An 18,023-nucleotide genomic window follows, 5' to 3' on the forward strand; every position below is an offset into this window, starting at 1 on the left:
CCAGCTCTGAGGCCTCAGCTGCTGAAAGTAGGTATCTGGGTTGTTTAGGTTCTATAATCGAAACTCTGTATCAACTCTAGGTCTGAGATCCCAGCTGGCTGAAAGCTAGTTTCTGGGGTTTCGTTTAGCTTCTATATTTGTTACACTGTTTCTTAAACTGAAAGCTCAGAGGCCAGTAAGGCAGGCGGGGAATGTTGGAGTCTCCGTCACTGAAGCAAGCAAGCCTCATGTTCGCTTCAAGCTGCCTGGCTGCCGGCCGCCATCTTGGCTGGCAGTTAATTTGCATATCGCCCTGATTAGCCAATGGGAAGGGTAGTGGAGGTATGGCTAATTACCATGTTTCTTTTTTATTAGCTAGGATAGCTAAAATGTAGAAGCAACCAAGTGGCCATCAACAGATGAACAGATAAGCAAAAAGATATATACCTACAACAGAGTATTATTTAGCCTTAAAAAATAAATTCTGCAATATGCTACAACATGGACGGACCTTGAGGACATTACGCTAAATTAAATAAGCTGGTCATAAAAAACAAATACTGTATGGCTCCACTTACATGAGGCACTTAAGAGTATTCAAAAATCAAAAAGACAAAATGGCCCTAGCCGATTTGGCTCAGTGGCAAGAGCACTGGCCTGTGGACCAAAGGGGTCTCAGGTTTGATTCCAGTCAAGGGCTCATACCTTGGTTGCAGGCTCCTCTCCAACCCAGGCCCTGATCAGGGCTCATGCAGGAGGCAACCAATTGATGTGTTTCTCTCACATCACTGTTTCTCTCTGTCTTTCCCCTCTCTCTTCCACTCTCCCTAAAAATCAATGGAAAAATATACTCGAGTGAGGATTAACAATAAAAATGGAAAAGACAAAATATATAATGGTGGTTGCCAGGAGTTTGGGGGAAGAAAAATGAGAAGTTGTTTAATGAGTATAGAATTTCAGTTTTACAAGGTAAAAAGAGTTATAAGGATAAATGGTGGTAATGGCTGCACAACAATATAAATGTATTTAATACCACTGAACTGTAATCTTAAAAGAGGCCAAGAGGGTAAATTTTGTTACTTGTATTTTAGCACAATCGAAAAAATATTTAGCAATTACTGAGCATTTATTACATGTCTGGCTTTGCTGTAAGCAATTTACTGGTAGATATATATGCATTATTTATTTCTAACGAAGTCCTAGTACAGGGGTGGGCAACCCCTGGCACGCGTGCCAAACATGGCTCGCCAGTAACTTTTGCTGGCACGCGAAACCCTCTCTTATAATCTTCCATTTACAATTTTTTTTCTTAATATAGACTTTTTTATTTTTCAGATAAATTCAGTGTAGGTGCATCTTAGATAAATAATTTTACATAACAAGTTATCTTAAAAAAAAGTCCCACTGATAATATCAAACAGTCATAAAGTTTTCTGTTGGACTATCAGTGTACATGTATACGTTAAAAAATAAATGTATGTTTCATCATCATATACTGTGATTTTTGTCGCTCGAATGAATTTTATTATTTCTTCAAGGTTCTTCACATACGTACACCTTAAGAGATATCAAGTAGGTGTAACATGTTCTCAAAAAATTAGGGTTGGCATGCAGAAGAAATTTGAGTCAGAGATTTTGTTGGTTTTGGCATGCACTCACAAAAAGGCTGCCCACCCGTCCTCGTAGGTGGGTACTATTATCCCCATTTTACAGATTTTAAAAAAATGAGGTACAGAGAAATTAATTAACTTATATAAGGTCACACAAGTAATATATTCAGAGATAGGATTTCAACCCAGGTAGCCTTGCTTCTGAATCACATACTTAATTACCATACCAATCTACCTCTCAAGTCTCTTAAAAAAAAATAATGCAATGAGAAGAACAACATATGACCTTTGCAGGAGCAATGTTATAAAAACCTCTATTTTTGCTTGACCCAATAATCATCTTTCCTTCTTTAACTGTTTTGCATGTTTTACTTAACAGATTTTGAATCTCCTTAGTGACATTTCTAGATTTTTCAAAAATCAAATGTTGCATTTTTTACAGTGCCATTCATGAATTAGGTCTTTCCTTTCAAGCAGGTTATAAGTTTCAATGGACAGTGACAAAAATAGTTTATAATAACTAACTCTCTAGTCATACATTAAGGTAATAATAGGCTCTGGAAAGTTAAATAGCTGGGCTGCCAATTATTTTGTCTTAGACATTAGCATTTTTTTTGTTGTTTTTCTTCACTCTTTTTTAAAAAAATATATTTTTATTGATTTCAGAGAGAAAGGGAGAGGGAGAGAAAGATAGAAACATCAATTATGAGAGAGAATCATTGATCAGCTGTCTCCTGCATGCCCTCTATTGCAACCCAGGCATGTGTCCTGACCAAGAATTGAACCATGACGTCCTTGTTCGTAGGTTGATGCTCACCTACCAAGTCACACCAGGTGGGTTCTCCACTCTTTAAAAAAAAATTTTTTTTAATTTTACACCTAGTCTCTAAGCTCTTGCCCCCAATCCTTCTCCACTCTACTCAAACAACCTAAGCATCAAAGTATCTCTTTTCTCCATTGATCTTGCACACATTTATGTGGCACTCAAGGCTTTGTATTTTGTACTGCAATTTATGTGCATACACAGCCTGTCTCCCTCTTCTAACTCAAATTCTTTAAGGATGAGGTTTGCAAATGATTAATATTTGTAAACCTCACAATGTATAGCCTCAAATATTTTTCAATGAATGAAAGAGACAAATGATAATCAATAAGAAAATAACTGCTAATGCTATTATCCAATATATGGAACAAAGAAACGTCTGTTGTGGAAGATACTAAGTTTTCTAGTAAATATATTAGGCTTGGAAATTTTTAATCATAATCTAGAAATATTTTATTCCAGAAATTCTATTCCAGAGCTAAACATCTAGATTTGAGGATCATTCATCCAATTTCTGCAATTTCCTACAGGGAAAATTTATGTCTGCTAACCGCTGTCAGCCTACATCAGGATCACTGAGAGGGCAATATCCCAGCCAAAGGGGTTTTGGGTCCAAGTTCCATCAACAGGAGACAGTCTCTTTACGAGGCTGAGGATTGCACTCATTGAAAATGAAGCTGGGACATCTCTCTCTCTCTCTCTTACACATGCACACGCATACGCGCACGCGCGCGCACACACACACACACAGATTGGTTGATTTGTTATATGAAATTAAATCATGTTAATTATAGAGAGTGACAAGACTCGAGAACCTCAGTTGGCAAGCTGGATACCCAAGAGAGTCAAAGGTATAGCTCTAGTCTGAATCTGTCAGGCTCAAGACTCAGTAAGAGCCGATGTTTCAGTTTGAGTCTGAAGGCAGGAAAAAAATCCATGTTACAGCTCAAAGGTAGTCAGACTGGAGGAGTTCCTCATGGGCAGGAGGGTCAGCCTTTTTGTTTAATTAAGGCTTTCAACTGATTGGTCAAGTCCCACTGATATTAGAAAAGGCAATATGCCTTTATTCAATCTACTGATTCAAATATTAATCTCATCCAGAAACATCCTGACAGACACACTCAGAAGGTCTGACCAAATGCCTAAGCACTCCGTGGCACAGTCAAGTAGACACATAAACTTAACCATCACAGCCTCTCAACCATAAAGACCCATGGAGTCACATCACTATAAAAGTCTAAACCAGTAGTTTTTACATTCTGTATCTTGGAGCCTAAAGATACAGAATTGGAACAAGAGAAAACAGATAACAAATATTAAAGACAACGAAAAACAAAACTTCAGGCAAATGCCTATGTTTAGAAGACAGACAAAGGAAAAGGAGTCAAAGATCATAGGATGAAAAATAGGAAGTATGATTAACTAGGGCAACAGAAGAGAAGTTTCAAAAAAAGGATGTAGTCAATTGTTGCAAGTGAAACAAAAGGGATGGACAGTGAATGTGGTCACTAGATTCGTCCACACTCAACCACTGAGCCACACCAGCTGGGCTTCCTTATTGAAATTTTTTTTTTAAATTTACAGAAAAGACTTCAGTAACCTATCAAAATAGAGTATTACAATCAGCTAGATAATAAAAATCATGTTTGGTTGAGTGTGGACGAATGAACCAGGGGGTCACAGTTTGATTCCCGGGCAGGACTCAATTCCCAATGGGGGTGGCCAGTTAATGATTCTCTTTATCATTGATGTTTCTGTCTCTCTTCCTCTCCTTTCCTCTCTGAAATAAAAATATATCTAAAAATAAATAAAGGATAATAAAAGGAGTCTTAAAAAAAATTCAATAAGGAGTAACCAAGTTCTGATGTATATTTATTTAAAGCTTAGTATTGTGTTCCATCTAATTTTGTTCCACCTTTAAAATTAATAATAGACAATGGGAATATAAGTTTATAACACTAATATAATTAACTTTTAGAAAGAGTAAATATCCACAGAACTTTGCAGAACCACTTCTATGAAAATAATTTAATTCATTACTCAAATATATAAATGTGCTCAAAGTAGCTAAATATATAGCTATTAACTCAAAGTCTGATTTAAATTTAAATTGCCATAAGACAGTTTTAAGTAGTATTTCTTATCTTGGTTTTATTCATAAAACATTTGAACTAAAGTATTTAGACTATTATTAACGAAACAAGACATTAAAAGGAAATAGGAAGTAAGCTTGCTGAGTAAGAAAAACACCCTTCTGAGTTTTCACCACAAAGCATAAAATTCTAACAGCTTTGAAAAGAATAATTAAGTACATAAAGTAACTAAAGAAAACAGACTTCACAATCTTATTTCCCAACAAAATATATAAACCTCAGGGGAAAGCTGTTAGAGATGAATAGTGTATGAAAAATTAAAAGCTCCATCTAATATTTGTGCCACAAACTTCCAACATTACTAGTGTTCTGTTTGCCTCCCCCTTTTTGGCCTAAATGAAACCAAACTTTATCTTCTTGTACACAAAGAAAATGATAAAATCTTGTGTTAATAAAAGGGCTTAGAACTTTTCTTTAAATATAGAAAACCTTTTACAGCATTTTTAACAGGTACAGACCAAACTTCTGATTGAAGACCTTCAGTAATTGTACATTAACAACCTATTGGCTACTTTTATAAATACCTTTGTTGGCATTTACCTATTATACCTCCCCCCCCTGAATTTTCTTTCCTTGTTTTACTTTTGGGTACAATAAATTTTTTAAAAATATATATATTTTATTGATTTTTTTTTTTACAGAGAGGAAGGGAGAGGGATAGAGAGCCAGAAACATCGATGAGAGACACACATCGATCAGCTGTCTCCTGCACACCCCACACTGGTGATGTGCCAGCAACCAAGGTACATGCCCTTGACCGGAATCGAACCCGGGACCCTTCAGTCCACAGGCCAACGCTCTATCCACTGAGCCAAACCAGTCAGGGCGGGTACAATAAATTTTACAATTAAGTTACTAAATTGAATTTCTCAATTCACAGAGAAATATATAAACAAATAAGATTTGCTTAATTTTTAAAAATAAATCTTATTGATTTTTTACAGAGAGGAAGGGAGAGGGATAGAGAGTTAGAAACATAGATGAGTGAGAAACATCGATTAGCTGCCTCCTGCACACCCCCTACTGGGGATGTGCCCACAACCAAGGCACATGCCCTTGACTGGAATCGAACCTGGGACCCTTCAGTCCGCAGGTCAACGCTCCATCCACTGAGCCAAACTGGTTAGGGTGATTTGCTTAATTTTTAAGTTTTCTATAAAATATTTAACTTTCAGCACCTGCTATCACTTGTCTCTATTAAAATGTAACACAATGCTTGATACTTAATGTAGCACAAAGTAACATGCTTAACGTATTAACATATTGAAAAGTTTAGTATATCACTATTTCATCTTTATTAGAATACTGTTGGCCCTGGCTGGGTAACTCAGTTGGTTAGAGCATAGTCCTATACACCAGAGGGTGGTGGGTTTGATTCCTGGTCAGGGGACATACCCAGGTTGCAGGTTTGATTCCAGGTTGGGGCACATGCAGGAGGCAACCAAACAATGTTTCTCTCTCATTGATACTTCTCTCTCTCTCCCTCTCTCCCTTCCTCTCTGTAAAATTTTTTTAAAAAATTATAATTATAAAAGCAAAATACAAATCTGCAATTAGGTATACTATATTTGGAAAGGAAAAGTCTAAACCCTGCTGCCTCTCTTCTGAGGGAAGACATCCTGCCCAGCCACCCTTAACTAATTTTTCCAAATAGTTAAGACTATATGAACTTGACAACTACACCATATAATCAATAATCAATAATAAAAGGGTAATATGCTAATTAACATCTTCTGGATGTCCTTCCTTCTGGACCAAGCCGCAGCGGGTGGGGGCTGAGGCAGAGGTGAACAAATTTTGTGCATCGGGCCTCTACTCCTATATAATAAAAGGCTAATATGCAAATCAACCGAACGGCGGAACGACTGGTCGCTATGACACACACTGACCACCAGGGAGCAGATGCTCAATGCAGGAGCTGCCCCCTGTGATCAGTGCGCTCCCACAGGGGGAGCACCACTCAGCCAGAAGCCGGGCTCATGGCTGGCGAATGGAAGGGCGGTGGTGGGAGCCTCTCCCACCTCCAACGCAGCACTAAGGACCCCTTGGGTGCAGGCATCTGCCCCCAAGGGCGCAGGCCAGGCTGAGGGACCGCTCACTCCCTGCCCCGTGCACGAACGAAGTTGTGCACCGGGCCTCTAGTAGACTATATTTCCATTCCCTACTTTTATCCATATAGGTGATTAAAGAGAGTCCTTTAAATGGTTTTTCTCCTGTCTCTCTGGGGTTATCCTCCTTCCCTCCCTTCCTGTCATTCATTCATGGTTAAAAACAATAAAACAGCCAAAACCGGTTTTGCTCAGTGGATAGAGCGTTGGCCTGTGGACTGAAAGGTCCCAGGTTCAATTCCGGTCAAGGGCATGTACCTGGGTTGCGGGCACATCCCCAGTAGGAGATGTGCAGGAGGCAGCTGATCAATGTCTCTCTCTCATCGATGTTTCTAACTCTCTATCTCTCTCCCTTCAAATATAACAATATAAAAAATGAGAATTTCTATAATTGAGTTAAAACCACAATTCCTTGTTTACCTTGAAAAATGAGATAAGAAAAAGTAGGGCCACATATAAGAAGACATGGAGAAACAGATAAAAATTATTTTAAATGCCTATCAGTGATAGCCAGATTCTTGATTGGAAGTTCTTTCAATTTATAATCCTTAAAAAGCTAACAGTAACAGCAAGCAATTTTTCAATTGACCAAAACACATTTAATCCTTTATCATACAATATAAGAGTCACAGCACACTTAAAAACAAGAAAATAAGATTCAAAATGAAAAATATTTTTACCTAATAAATTATGCACACAAATATGAATTTTGTATTACTACTAAGGTTGAGAAGTTAATTAAAGAACAAAACAAAACACAAAACTGTACCTGAGATATTTGGCCCTGAGTTGTTCGAATATTTAAAGATTGGCTTCTTGTTACCATTGCCCCAGAAAGAGCTTTTCCATTCACCTTTCTTTCAAGGTGACAACTTGCTAGTGATCTCTCTTCAAGAAGAACAGCATCCCAAGGATCCTCTGCTAGCAAACCTGGAACATTTTTCTCTTCTTCAGAGTCTAATACCTCCACACTGTCCACTTTAGGCTTACTTAGAGGATCTAAGTCTAACCAGTCAAATTTACTGATATCTTCAGACTTTGGAGATACCTGTAGATTGCTGATTGTAGCTTTTGAATTTATTTCCAAATCAGTCCTTGCTTTTCCATTTTTTAAAAATGCTGATGTACTAGCTATTTTGTCAAACAGCTTTGCCATGTCAGGACTGACTACTGGACGACAGATAGGTAAGCTTCCTTGTGGATGAAACTGTGTGGCCGATGTCAAAGGATATGAAAAATATGGGGACTGTCCTGGAAGACTTAAATATATAGGTTCTGTGGATGGAAAAGTAGGCATTCTTGGATTAAAGCCATTTTGGAATGCAGTCTGTTTACTACTATAAGTTGACTGATAAATAGAAGGTAAAGTATAAGTGGAAGGCCCAGATAAACCAGTTGGCCACTGTCCTTTCTGAATAGTAGGTCTAAGATACAGCTGTGCTGAAAACGAAGGGCTCAGAATAGGAGTAACTGGCATTGCAGGTGTTTTCCTTGTCTCAAAACTGTCATCTAGCAATAGTTTCTCCAGTTCGGCTTGGGTTAGCTTTTCTACATCAATATCAACTGCTCTTTTTTGGGTATCTGATTCAGGAAAAACCATGAGGTCATAATCCTGTTTGTTATAAACTTGTGCTCTTTGTCTGGTGCTGCTTGACAACTCAAAGCCTCGCTGATTATCAGTTACTTGTCTACCTTTCTGCAGTTTTGCTAAAGCCTCTGCTTCCATCTGTAACGCTTCTTCTTTGTCCACATCTTTTGTTCTTGTTGGGTCCAGATGTGAAGATGAACATTGCTTAAATCCATTGCTGCTGGATATCTGAGCCATGTCCACTTAACAGACCAACCTTCCTCTAATCTTTTTTTCTTGTAGCTCCCAATAGCAAGACCTATACACAAAAATAAACATAATACTCAATTAAATTTTTTAAACACAAATTTTATTTTTAACCTATAATTTAGTTAGTTTTTAAAGCCACTTACAAACACACTACCAAATAAAATAAAGTGAAGTTAGGGGTGAAAGAACACTTAAAATTTCTTATACACTCACTGTTAGGTTAAGGAAGATATTTAGACATAAATATCTTGACTGCCCCATTCCCAGGAAAGCTATAACAGTAAATGAACTCAACAAGCTTTCACTTCAGCTGTCACAATAGCTACCATAAACCAGTGGCAGTTCTGCCAGAATCCTTGACATGAAATGGCTTAAATGCTAGTCACTAATTTGCAAGAGTTCCAACAGGATTTACTGTTATGCAAATAGCAAATCAAAAAGAGTTTCAATCTTTTGCTATTTGTTAAACTACTCAAAAGCCACTTAGCAATAAAAGTACTCAATACTTAGTCAATAAAATTAAGAAACTAATAGTCTATCAAATATCTTATGAAAAACTATTCAGCTTATCATATAGTTTTGATCACACTTCTATTCTGATTATATTTAATTAAAATCAGCAGTTATAATACTAAATTTTTTTCTAATTGCTAAAATATTCAGAAGACAGCTTATTAAACTCTCATAGATCAGTTTTATTTTTAATTTATACTTCTCTGTTTAAGAGAAACACTTAATTCAAATCAAGATTACCCTGTGAAGTAATAGGACCAATTAAAGGGTTAGTTATCTGCTGTGTAACAGAGGGCACATTTCCTGCTTCTAATCAGTATAATACAGGTGTTAAGTGTGGGTTCTGGAGTCAGAACACCTTGATATATGAGGCTGTAGGACCTTGGGGAAATGAAAACTTTTTCATGCCTTAGTTTCCTAACTTCTAAAATGAAAAAAGTATATTTCTTAAATTATAAGGATTAAATGAAACAATGCAACTCGAAATGTTTAACCATTGGCCTTGAGTATAAGCACTAAATAAATGGCACCTAGTATGAGATACACCTAGTTTGTATTATTGATCTAATCTAGTATGTGATACACCTAGTTTGAAGACTTAGAAAGCAAGAGAGCTCCTGTTTATGTCCTTTTTCTAGCACAGTGCTTGTCTACAGTATACATTTACTAAATATTTAATGAAAGGACATAGGAAAACACCCATAGCAAATTCAAATTAATATAACACAAGTGAAAATCCTAAGTGTTGAGGTAATACTAAATTTAAAAAAAAAGTGTTAGTGATGAGGACATGAAAAAAGAGGTATCCAAGGACGACAACCTTTGCAATTCTTTTATACAACTACTAGAGGCCCTGTGGGGTTCCTTGACCTGGCCTGTGGGGATCCGGCCAAAACCAGCTCTCCGACATCCCCTGAGGGTCCCAGATTGCGAGAGGGTGCAGGCCAGGCAGAGGGATCCCACTGGTGTATGATCGACCGTGGGAGGGCTCCAGGGCGTGTCTGACCCATCTCCTGTCTCGCCCAGTCCTGATCCCACAGACCCCAGCAGCAAGCTAACCTACCAATCAGAGCATCTGTCCCCTAATGGTCAGTGTGTGTCATAGTGACTGGTCTAACAGTCGGACACAGCCTATTAGGTTTTTATTATATAAGCTAGATGAATTTGAGGGATTTCACTGAAAAGCTATTCCGAATTTTTCCCTTCTGTGGTAGACCACAAACTAGGCACAATGTACACTTAAAAATTGTACACTTCATTGTATGTAAATGTTTTATCAAAAGAAAAAACTGGCCCTAGTTGGTTTGGCTTACTGGATAGAGCATCCGCCTGCACACTGAAGGGTCCCGGGTTCGATTCCAGACAGGGGCACATGCCTGGGTTGTGGGCTTGATCCCCAGTAGGGAACATGCAGGAGGCAGCCAATCAATGATTCTCTCTCATCATTGATGTTTCTATCTCTCCCTCTCCCTTCCTCTCTGAAATCAATAAAACTGTTTTTTAAAAAAGAAAAAACTGGACACAAATATTGACTCTTGCTAAATATGCACAAAGTAATTAGAGGAAAGTACTAATATCTACAATTTACTTTAAAATGCATCAAAAAATAAGATGAATTGATTAATGGAGGGATAACAGATGAATATGTGATAAGAAAAGTAAGGAAAAATGTTAGCAGTAAAGTCTAGGTCAGTGATGGTGAACCTATGACACGTGTGTCAGAGGTGACACGTGAACTCATTTTTGTGGTTGATTTTTCTTTGTTAAATGGCAGTTAAATATATAAAATAAATATAAAAAATATAAGTCTTTGTTTTACTATGGTTGCAAATATCAAAAAATTTCTATATGTGACATGGTACCAGAGTTAAGTTAGGGTTTTTCAAAATGCTGACACGCCGAGCTCAAAAGGTTCACCATCACTGGTCTAGGTGGTAGGTGTACAGGTAGTCACTTTGAAATTGTTTCAACTTGGCTAGATTACTGAATATTTTCAAAATAAAATGCTGAGTGCAGGGGGAATAGGCACAAATTCCTCCCATTCCAGTATACACTGCCCTTTGTAATGTGACTTTACTGCTCCTCCCATAAGGAGGTGGGGGTCTACTTCTTTACTTCATCTAAGCTGGTTTTGTGATTTTCTTTGACCAAGATAATATGAAAGAAGTGACACTGTGGGAGTTCTCAGTCAGGGTCATAAAAGGCCAGTGCTTCAGCTCTGCCTTTTTTGAGTGCAGCCACTGTCATGTGAATACTTATAAAGAATGAGAGGCAGGGAAGAGAGGCCCAGGCAATAACTAGCACCAACCACCAAACATGTGAGTGAAGTCACCCTCTCAGACCATTCATCCATAGTCCAAATGACCACACCCACATGAGTGACCCACAGCATGACCAGCAAAAGAAACCACCCAGCGTAAGTTCAAGCCAAATTGCTAACCCACAATATCATTTTGCAATGGTTTGTTACACAGTAAGAGAAACTGATAAGCCTTTTATTTTTACTTTTAGAACACAAAACTGAAGTTACTTACCTATTTAATAACAATAAATTTCTGTTTTAACCAGGACAGTCACCAACACTACCTTCCCGTTACAATTCAGAGAATGAACAGTTCCCCTTTCCGTTTTAAAGCTGCTCCCTTTGCTTATATCCTTAATCCCACTAAATTCCCCTACTTCTTTATAATGATTGCCTCCTTTGCATTATTAATTTCTCCTTCACTTGCTTTTCTGCTCCTTTGCGATAAAAATGTTCAAGTTTTCTCCATACTGAGGGGAAATCTTCTCAACATTCTCCTTTAGACTCCAGTAGCTTCTATCTCCATTTTCTCCTTTCAGGGCCAAACTTCTCAAATGGGTCCTTTCTTTACTCATTCTGTCTTGGAAAAAATCTATTTGTCCTTCAGGGCCCAGTTCAAATACAGCTTTTTGTCTGAAGCTTTTCTTAATGCAGCTACTATCAGAATTCATCTTTTTAACTCAACTAATAATTCTTATCTTTATTTTGTAGACTTAATGCTGCTTTTGCCTGCTCAGCATCCTTTCTTCTGGTAGTGGTATCTATAATTTCCTTTTTGGAAACTACTTATCTCCCTTTTATTCCATCTAGTTTGAATAGGGCTGGACCGTATTTTCACCCCATCCCATCTTCCCCAACCACTCCAGAGAACCCAAGACAAGCCAATCAGAGTGAAACCCAGGACTTCTGAAACTGTGTACAGGAAGCTCATCGTTGAGGTTGCTAAGCTGATAGGGTGTAAGCCTGACACTGCTGTATTGACTATCTTTGCCTCCACTTGAGGAGATGCTATCTGAGAATGTGTATATAAGCCAGAAGAGAGCAAAGATAAATGAGACAGATTCTGGATACTACATTAAGCATCTGGATCTAACCCATATTATATTCAAGGTCAGTCTTGTCTTTTATGTGAAGCAATAAAACCCACTCTTTGCTTTAAGCCATTTTAAAATTACTTTCTGCCATGATAACCAAAAATATATTTATTAACACAGAATCTGTAACATGCATGTCCACCTAACTGACTAAAATATGTTTCTTAAGTGCAGAGGCCTACTTTGCTGTCTTTCTTCCCAACAACATTTAAAACCACCTTGCTTAATAAATATGGAACTAAATTTAATGAACATGTGTGTTAACAGGAGGGAATAAGGACTAATGAACAGTCCTGAAAAAAGGATTTCAGATCTCACAAGAGTATGTAGGTTTTACTGGAGAAATGAGTTAAGTGTAAATAGCCTGTTACTGAACACAACACATTGCCTATTTCCCCTCACCACCCACAAAATCAGATGGAAAGAACAAAATAACAATTTACAAAGATATAAAGATTCATCTTCCACAAACATAATGACACTGTTATTTAAGTATTCTCCTGGCTCCCATATTTGATAATAATATGACATTGTTCTGAAAGGGGATCTGGATTTTTTTAAAGTGAGTTTGAGATACAGTTTATTCGATGGAGAACATACTTATTCCAAGTATTTCAAATTAATGTTATTGCTCATTTACTAACAAAGGTATAAAATTAATAGCCTGAAATACATTTTAATAATGAATGTGGTGTTTCACATTATCAATTAATTTGCTTGCTCAATTCCTGGTACCAACCCAAAATAGTATGCTAAAGTATACAAAATAGTATGCTAAAGTTAGTATATGCTAAAGCAAATTCAACTCAGTGATAGTGATCTATTAGCAGCTAAATTACCATACTTTAATTTTCCATGTGAATACTCAAATGGTAAAAAGGACTTTAAAAATTGTCCAAAAGTAACCCTGTGCTTCAGCTATTTTCCTGGGGCTGCTGTACTGACATGCTCCATTAATTTTTAAAAATGAAACTTCATCTGATGACAAACATTTAGCAGGAAATAATTCCCTGCATGCTAATTCAAAATGAAAACTTCAATGCTAATATTCTCCTAATTCAAACTGGGAAAGACAATATAAGTAGTGTTTGAATGATGACTGTATACCATCTGCCAAAAATTTCCCAACATAAAGTAACCCAGTAATGAACTCAAGGCCGTAGCTACTTTAAATTCTTCAAAAGAGGCAATTAAGCTATTCAGTTAAACTTTTGGATACCATTTACAGACCCAAAAGAATTAGTTTAAAAGCTCTTGGCTTCTTCTGCGATAGACATTCATTTAGAATTTAAATTTAAATCTCAGGAAAAAAATAAAGCAAGCCAGCCCTGCTACTCATCTAAATGCTCTCCCATCTTAAAATTAAAAGAAATAAACTAAGAAAATGGAGAAACAATGATTTAAGTTCAACAATACAAATATATCTCATCTACAATGAAAGAAAAAATAAATCATGGTACCTCCTTGGAATTGAGTATTATGCCACCATTAAAAATAAATTTATGAAGACTATAATAACTATGGAAAATATGTTAAAATTGTAGCACCCTAGCCAATTTGGCTCAAGTGGATAGAGCGACGGTGTATGGACCAAAGGGTCCCAGGTTTGATTTCAGTCAAGGGCACATACCTTGGTTGCAGGCTCCTCCCAGGCCCAGTCCCTGGTCAGGGCTTGTGCAGGAGGCAACCAAGCGATGTTTCTCTCACATCAATATTTCTCACTTTCTTTCCCTCTCTCTTCCACTTTCTTTAAAAAAAAAAAAAAAATCAATGGAAAAATATCCTCGGGTGAGGATTTAAAAAAAAAATTGTAGTAAATATACCTTAGGTCAAACATTGCTTTAAGCATTATATTAACTAATTTAATCCTCACAAATTCTATTAAGTAGCTACTATTATTATCTCAAGTATACAAATGAAACAAGCACAAGTTATATTATCTGCCAAAGTACATAGCAGCTAGTGGTGAAATCAGGACTCAAATTTAGGCAGTTCTAATTCACTATGATATATTTTAATGTTAACAGTTATCTAGAATCATTAAGTGTCTAAACATACCTCATTCATTATAAATATCAAGTTTCTTCCTTAATCCTGGGGTTATTTCTATATGCACTAATAAATTTTATTGTTTCTTTTAATTCTACCATTAAGTAGTTAATACTGCTAGTTAGTTATAACATGTATCAATTTATTGGTTAATTTTTTTTATCACCAGATGACCAGCAAATTTATAATTTCATTGAGGGCATGAATTCTTATTTTATTCATCCTCTACTTTCAAACCTACTATAGTTCTTGAATGAATGCACCAACGACTCAAGAACTTAAGACATCAATCCTTTAACAAAGAAGTTCTAATTCTGAAACAAAAGAACATACTCAGCCTTGGCCAGTGTTGCTCAGTGGTTGAGTGTCAAAGATCGCTGGTTGAATTCCCAGTCAGGACACATGCTCGGATTGTGAGCTCGATCCCCAGTAGCGGGCACGCAGGAGGCAACCAATCAGTGATGTTTCTCATTGATGTTTCTATTTCTCTCCCTTCCTCTTTCTCTCTTTAAAACCAATAAAATATTTTTTAAAAACGAACATTTAGAAAAATTTTAACATTTTATAGAGAAATATGTTGACAATGCCACTGAGCCACATTGACCGAATTGGATAAGTTACAAAAAGATTAAATATTTAAAGGTAATAAAATCAAAAGAAAACAGAATGCTATGTAACCTCAGGATGAAAGGAAGCTACCCTAATATGGCAAACAAGCACCAATGAATTTATTAATTTCTTCAATAAATATTTATTGGGTGTATACTATAAGCCAGGCACTGTTCTAGGTGCTGAAAAGTAAAATAAAATAACCAATAAAAATGTCAATGAAAAGACAATAAACTAGAAAAAAAATATTTGCTACTTATATCACAGAGAAAGAGGTAACTTTACTAATACATAACAAGGAGCTAATAAAGGAAAACAACCATATGGGAAAGGGGCTTAAGAGTCTGAAAAAGCAGTTCACAATAAAGATGTTTACTCTTGAGGCAATAGCAATTTAAAAGTTACACTAAAGCTAATATAAACCAAATTGATAACAAATTTACAGAGAAAGTGAAAAATATTCAAACTAAAATTTATTAGATACATAAAACAGTAAAGAAAATCTTATAGTAATTTTTAATGATGTCACATAAGTGGAAAGGCTGAAAAATTAATGAACTAAGCATCCATCTTATGAAAGAGAAATAAGAGCAAAAGAGCCCTGACAGGTTTGACTTAGTGGTTAGAGTGTCAGCCTGTGCACCAAAGGGTTGTGGGTTCAATTCCTGGTCAAGGGCACGTGCCTGAGTTGCAGGTTCAATTCCCATGCACATGCAGGAGGCAAACAATTGATGTGTCTCTCTCACATCAATGTTTCTCTCTCTCTCTCTCTCTTCCCTACTCCCTCCCTCCCTTCCAGCCCTCTAATCAAATCTTGGTCTTTCTGGTGACCAGTCCCCATCCTGAAGCTATCTAGGGGTCCCCAACACTAGAAATCTCATTAGCATACAAAAGACTCTTCTTATCACTCTGGTGATTCCCAGGGCTTTAAATTATTTAAAACATGTTTTGGTTGATACTTTAGAGACAAAGGGAGAAGAATGGAGAGATAGAGACATTGATGAGAGAGAAACATCAACATCAATCGGCTGCCTCCTGCATGTGCCCTACTGGGGATCGAGCCCGAAACCCCAGCATGTGCCCTGACCCAAAATTGGACCAGGGACCTCTTGGTTCATGAGTCTACGCTCAACCCTGAGCCACACTGACAGGGCAATTCCCAAGGTTTTAGAAGTTGCATTGCAGGAACTGGGGACAAAGACCAATTTGTTGTTGTTAATCCTCATCTGAGGATATTTTTCCCATTGATTTTTACAGAGTGCAAGAGGGGGGGAGAAAGAGAAAGAAACATCAATGTGAGAGAGACATATCCATTGGTTGCCTCCTGTAACCAGGCCGGGGATCAAGCCTGCAACCAAGCTACATGCCCCTGACTGAAATTGAGTTTGAGGGCTTACGTTCTAACCTCTGAGCAAAACCAGCTAGGACAAAGATAAATTGTTTTATTATTGTTATATCACAGTTCATTTAATGAAATTATATATAGCAATGCCAATGAGCAAATTAAAAAATTTTAATAGACTAAACTTAGAGACAATGCTAATGGAGAGACAAATATACATATGATTCCATTCATATAAAGTTCAAAAACATAAAAAAACTAAATTATATTTGAAAAGTAGCCACTTTACTGGGGGGCATGAAGGAGTTAACTACATGCTGGAAAAGTCCTATACCTCAATATAGCTGGACACGTGGGAAAATACAAAATGTATTGAGCCGGTATACTTAAAATCAGTGCGTTTTCTATCTGTGTGATTTCAACAAAGAGAAAAAAGCAGACAACACACAGGCATGGAAACATGGAACAGACTGATGAATCTCAGAGGGAAAGGGGAAGGGAGTAGGTCGGGAAGATATCAACGAAAGATCTTACATGTATACTGGAGGCCCAGTGCACAGATTCGTGCACTGGTGGGGTCTCTCGGCCTGGTCTATGAGGATTGGGCTGAAACCAGCCTGGCCTGCAGGAATCGGGCCAAAACCAGCAGTCCCACATCCCCCAAGGGATCCCAGATTGCGAGAGGGCACAAGCCAGGCCAAGGGACCCCACCAGTCTATGGATCCATGCACCAGGCCTCTTGTGCTTATATAAGGGTAAAACTGTGAAGGAAAAGAAAGGATTATCAAAAGTTAACATAGTGATTACTCATAGAGGGAGGGAGAGAGGTTGATGATCAGGAAGAAGTGCCCTGGGGACTTCTGGAATATCAGCAACGTTCTAGTTCCTAACCTATCTACTGATTATATAAGTGTTTACTTTAGAAGTATGTGTTTGATAATCATATATGCTTTATGTACTTTTCTGTGTGTTATCTACACTAATAAAAGACAAACATGCAAATTGACCATACTTTTGCTATGCCTTAAGCCATGCCCACCAGCCAATCAGAGCGACTATATGCAAATTAACCCAACCAAGATAGCGGCCGGCAGCCACAGAGCTGGAGCAAGCAGGAGGCTTGGTTGCCTCAGTGATGGAGGAAGCTAAGCTTCCCGCCTGCCGTGATCGGCTCTGAGCAAACAAAGTTTGTGCACTAGGGACAAACAAAGTTTGTCCACTCAAAGCAACAAAGTTTCAATTATAGAAGATAAATAAACCCCTGATACCTGCTTTCAGCTGGCTGTGGCCACGGACCTGGAGTGAGCAGGACGCTTGGGTTGCCCCTGGCAACGGAGGAAGCCAAGGTTCCCGCCCGCCCTGGCTGGCTCCGAGCTCCATTCAAGGCTACAAAGTTTCAATTATAGAAGGTAAATAAATCCCAGAATAAAAAAGAAAAAAAGAGGCTGGGAGCTTCCATCACTGGGGGCCTTGGCCAGCCTGAAAATGGCCCTCACCCCTCACCCAGACTGGCCAGGCACCCCAGTGGGGACCCCCACCCTGAAGGGGGTGTGACCAGCTGCAAACAGCCATCAGCCCCTCATCCAGGCTGGCCAGGCACCCAA

The 18,023-nt window shown here is 37.8% G+C and overlaps 1 protein-coding gene across 1 annotated transcript in view; it reads right to left on the reverse strand.

Moving 5' to 3' along the window:
• PIK3C2A (phosphatidylinositol-4-phosphate 3-kinase catalytic subunit type 2 alpha) overlaps nt 1-18,023 on the reverse strand; it is a 95,567-nt gene that overhangs the window by 63,296 nt on the left and 14,248 nt on the right. The window contains exon 2 of the mRNA XM_006758350.2: nt 7,443-8,559. Coding sequence (XP_006758413.1) covers nt 7,443-8,498 — 1,056 coding nt within the window. The 5' untranslated portion in view covers nt 8,499-8,559. The remainder of the gene's footprint in view (nt 1-7,442; nt 8,560-18,023) is intronic.

Source organism: Myotis davidii, unplaced genomic scaffold, assembly GCF_000327345.1.
Source record: "Myotis davidii unplaced genomic scaffold, ASM32734v1 scaffold73, whole genome shotgun sequence".
Lineage (NCBI taxonomy): Eukaryota > Metazoa > Chordata > Mammalia > Chiroptera > Vespertilionidae > Myotis > Myotis davidii.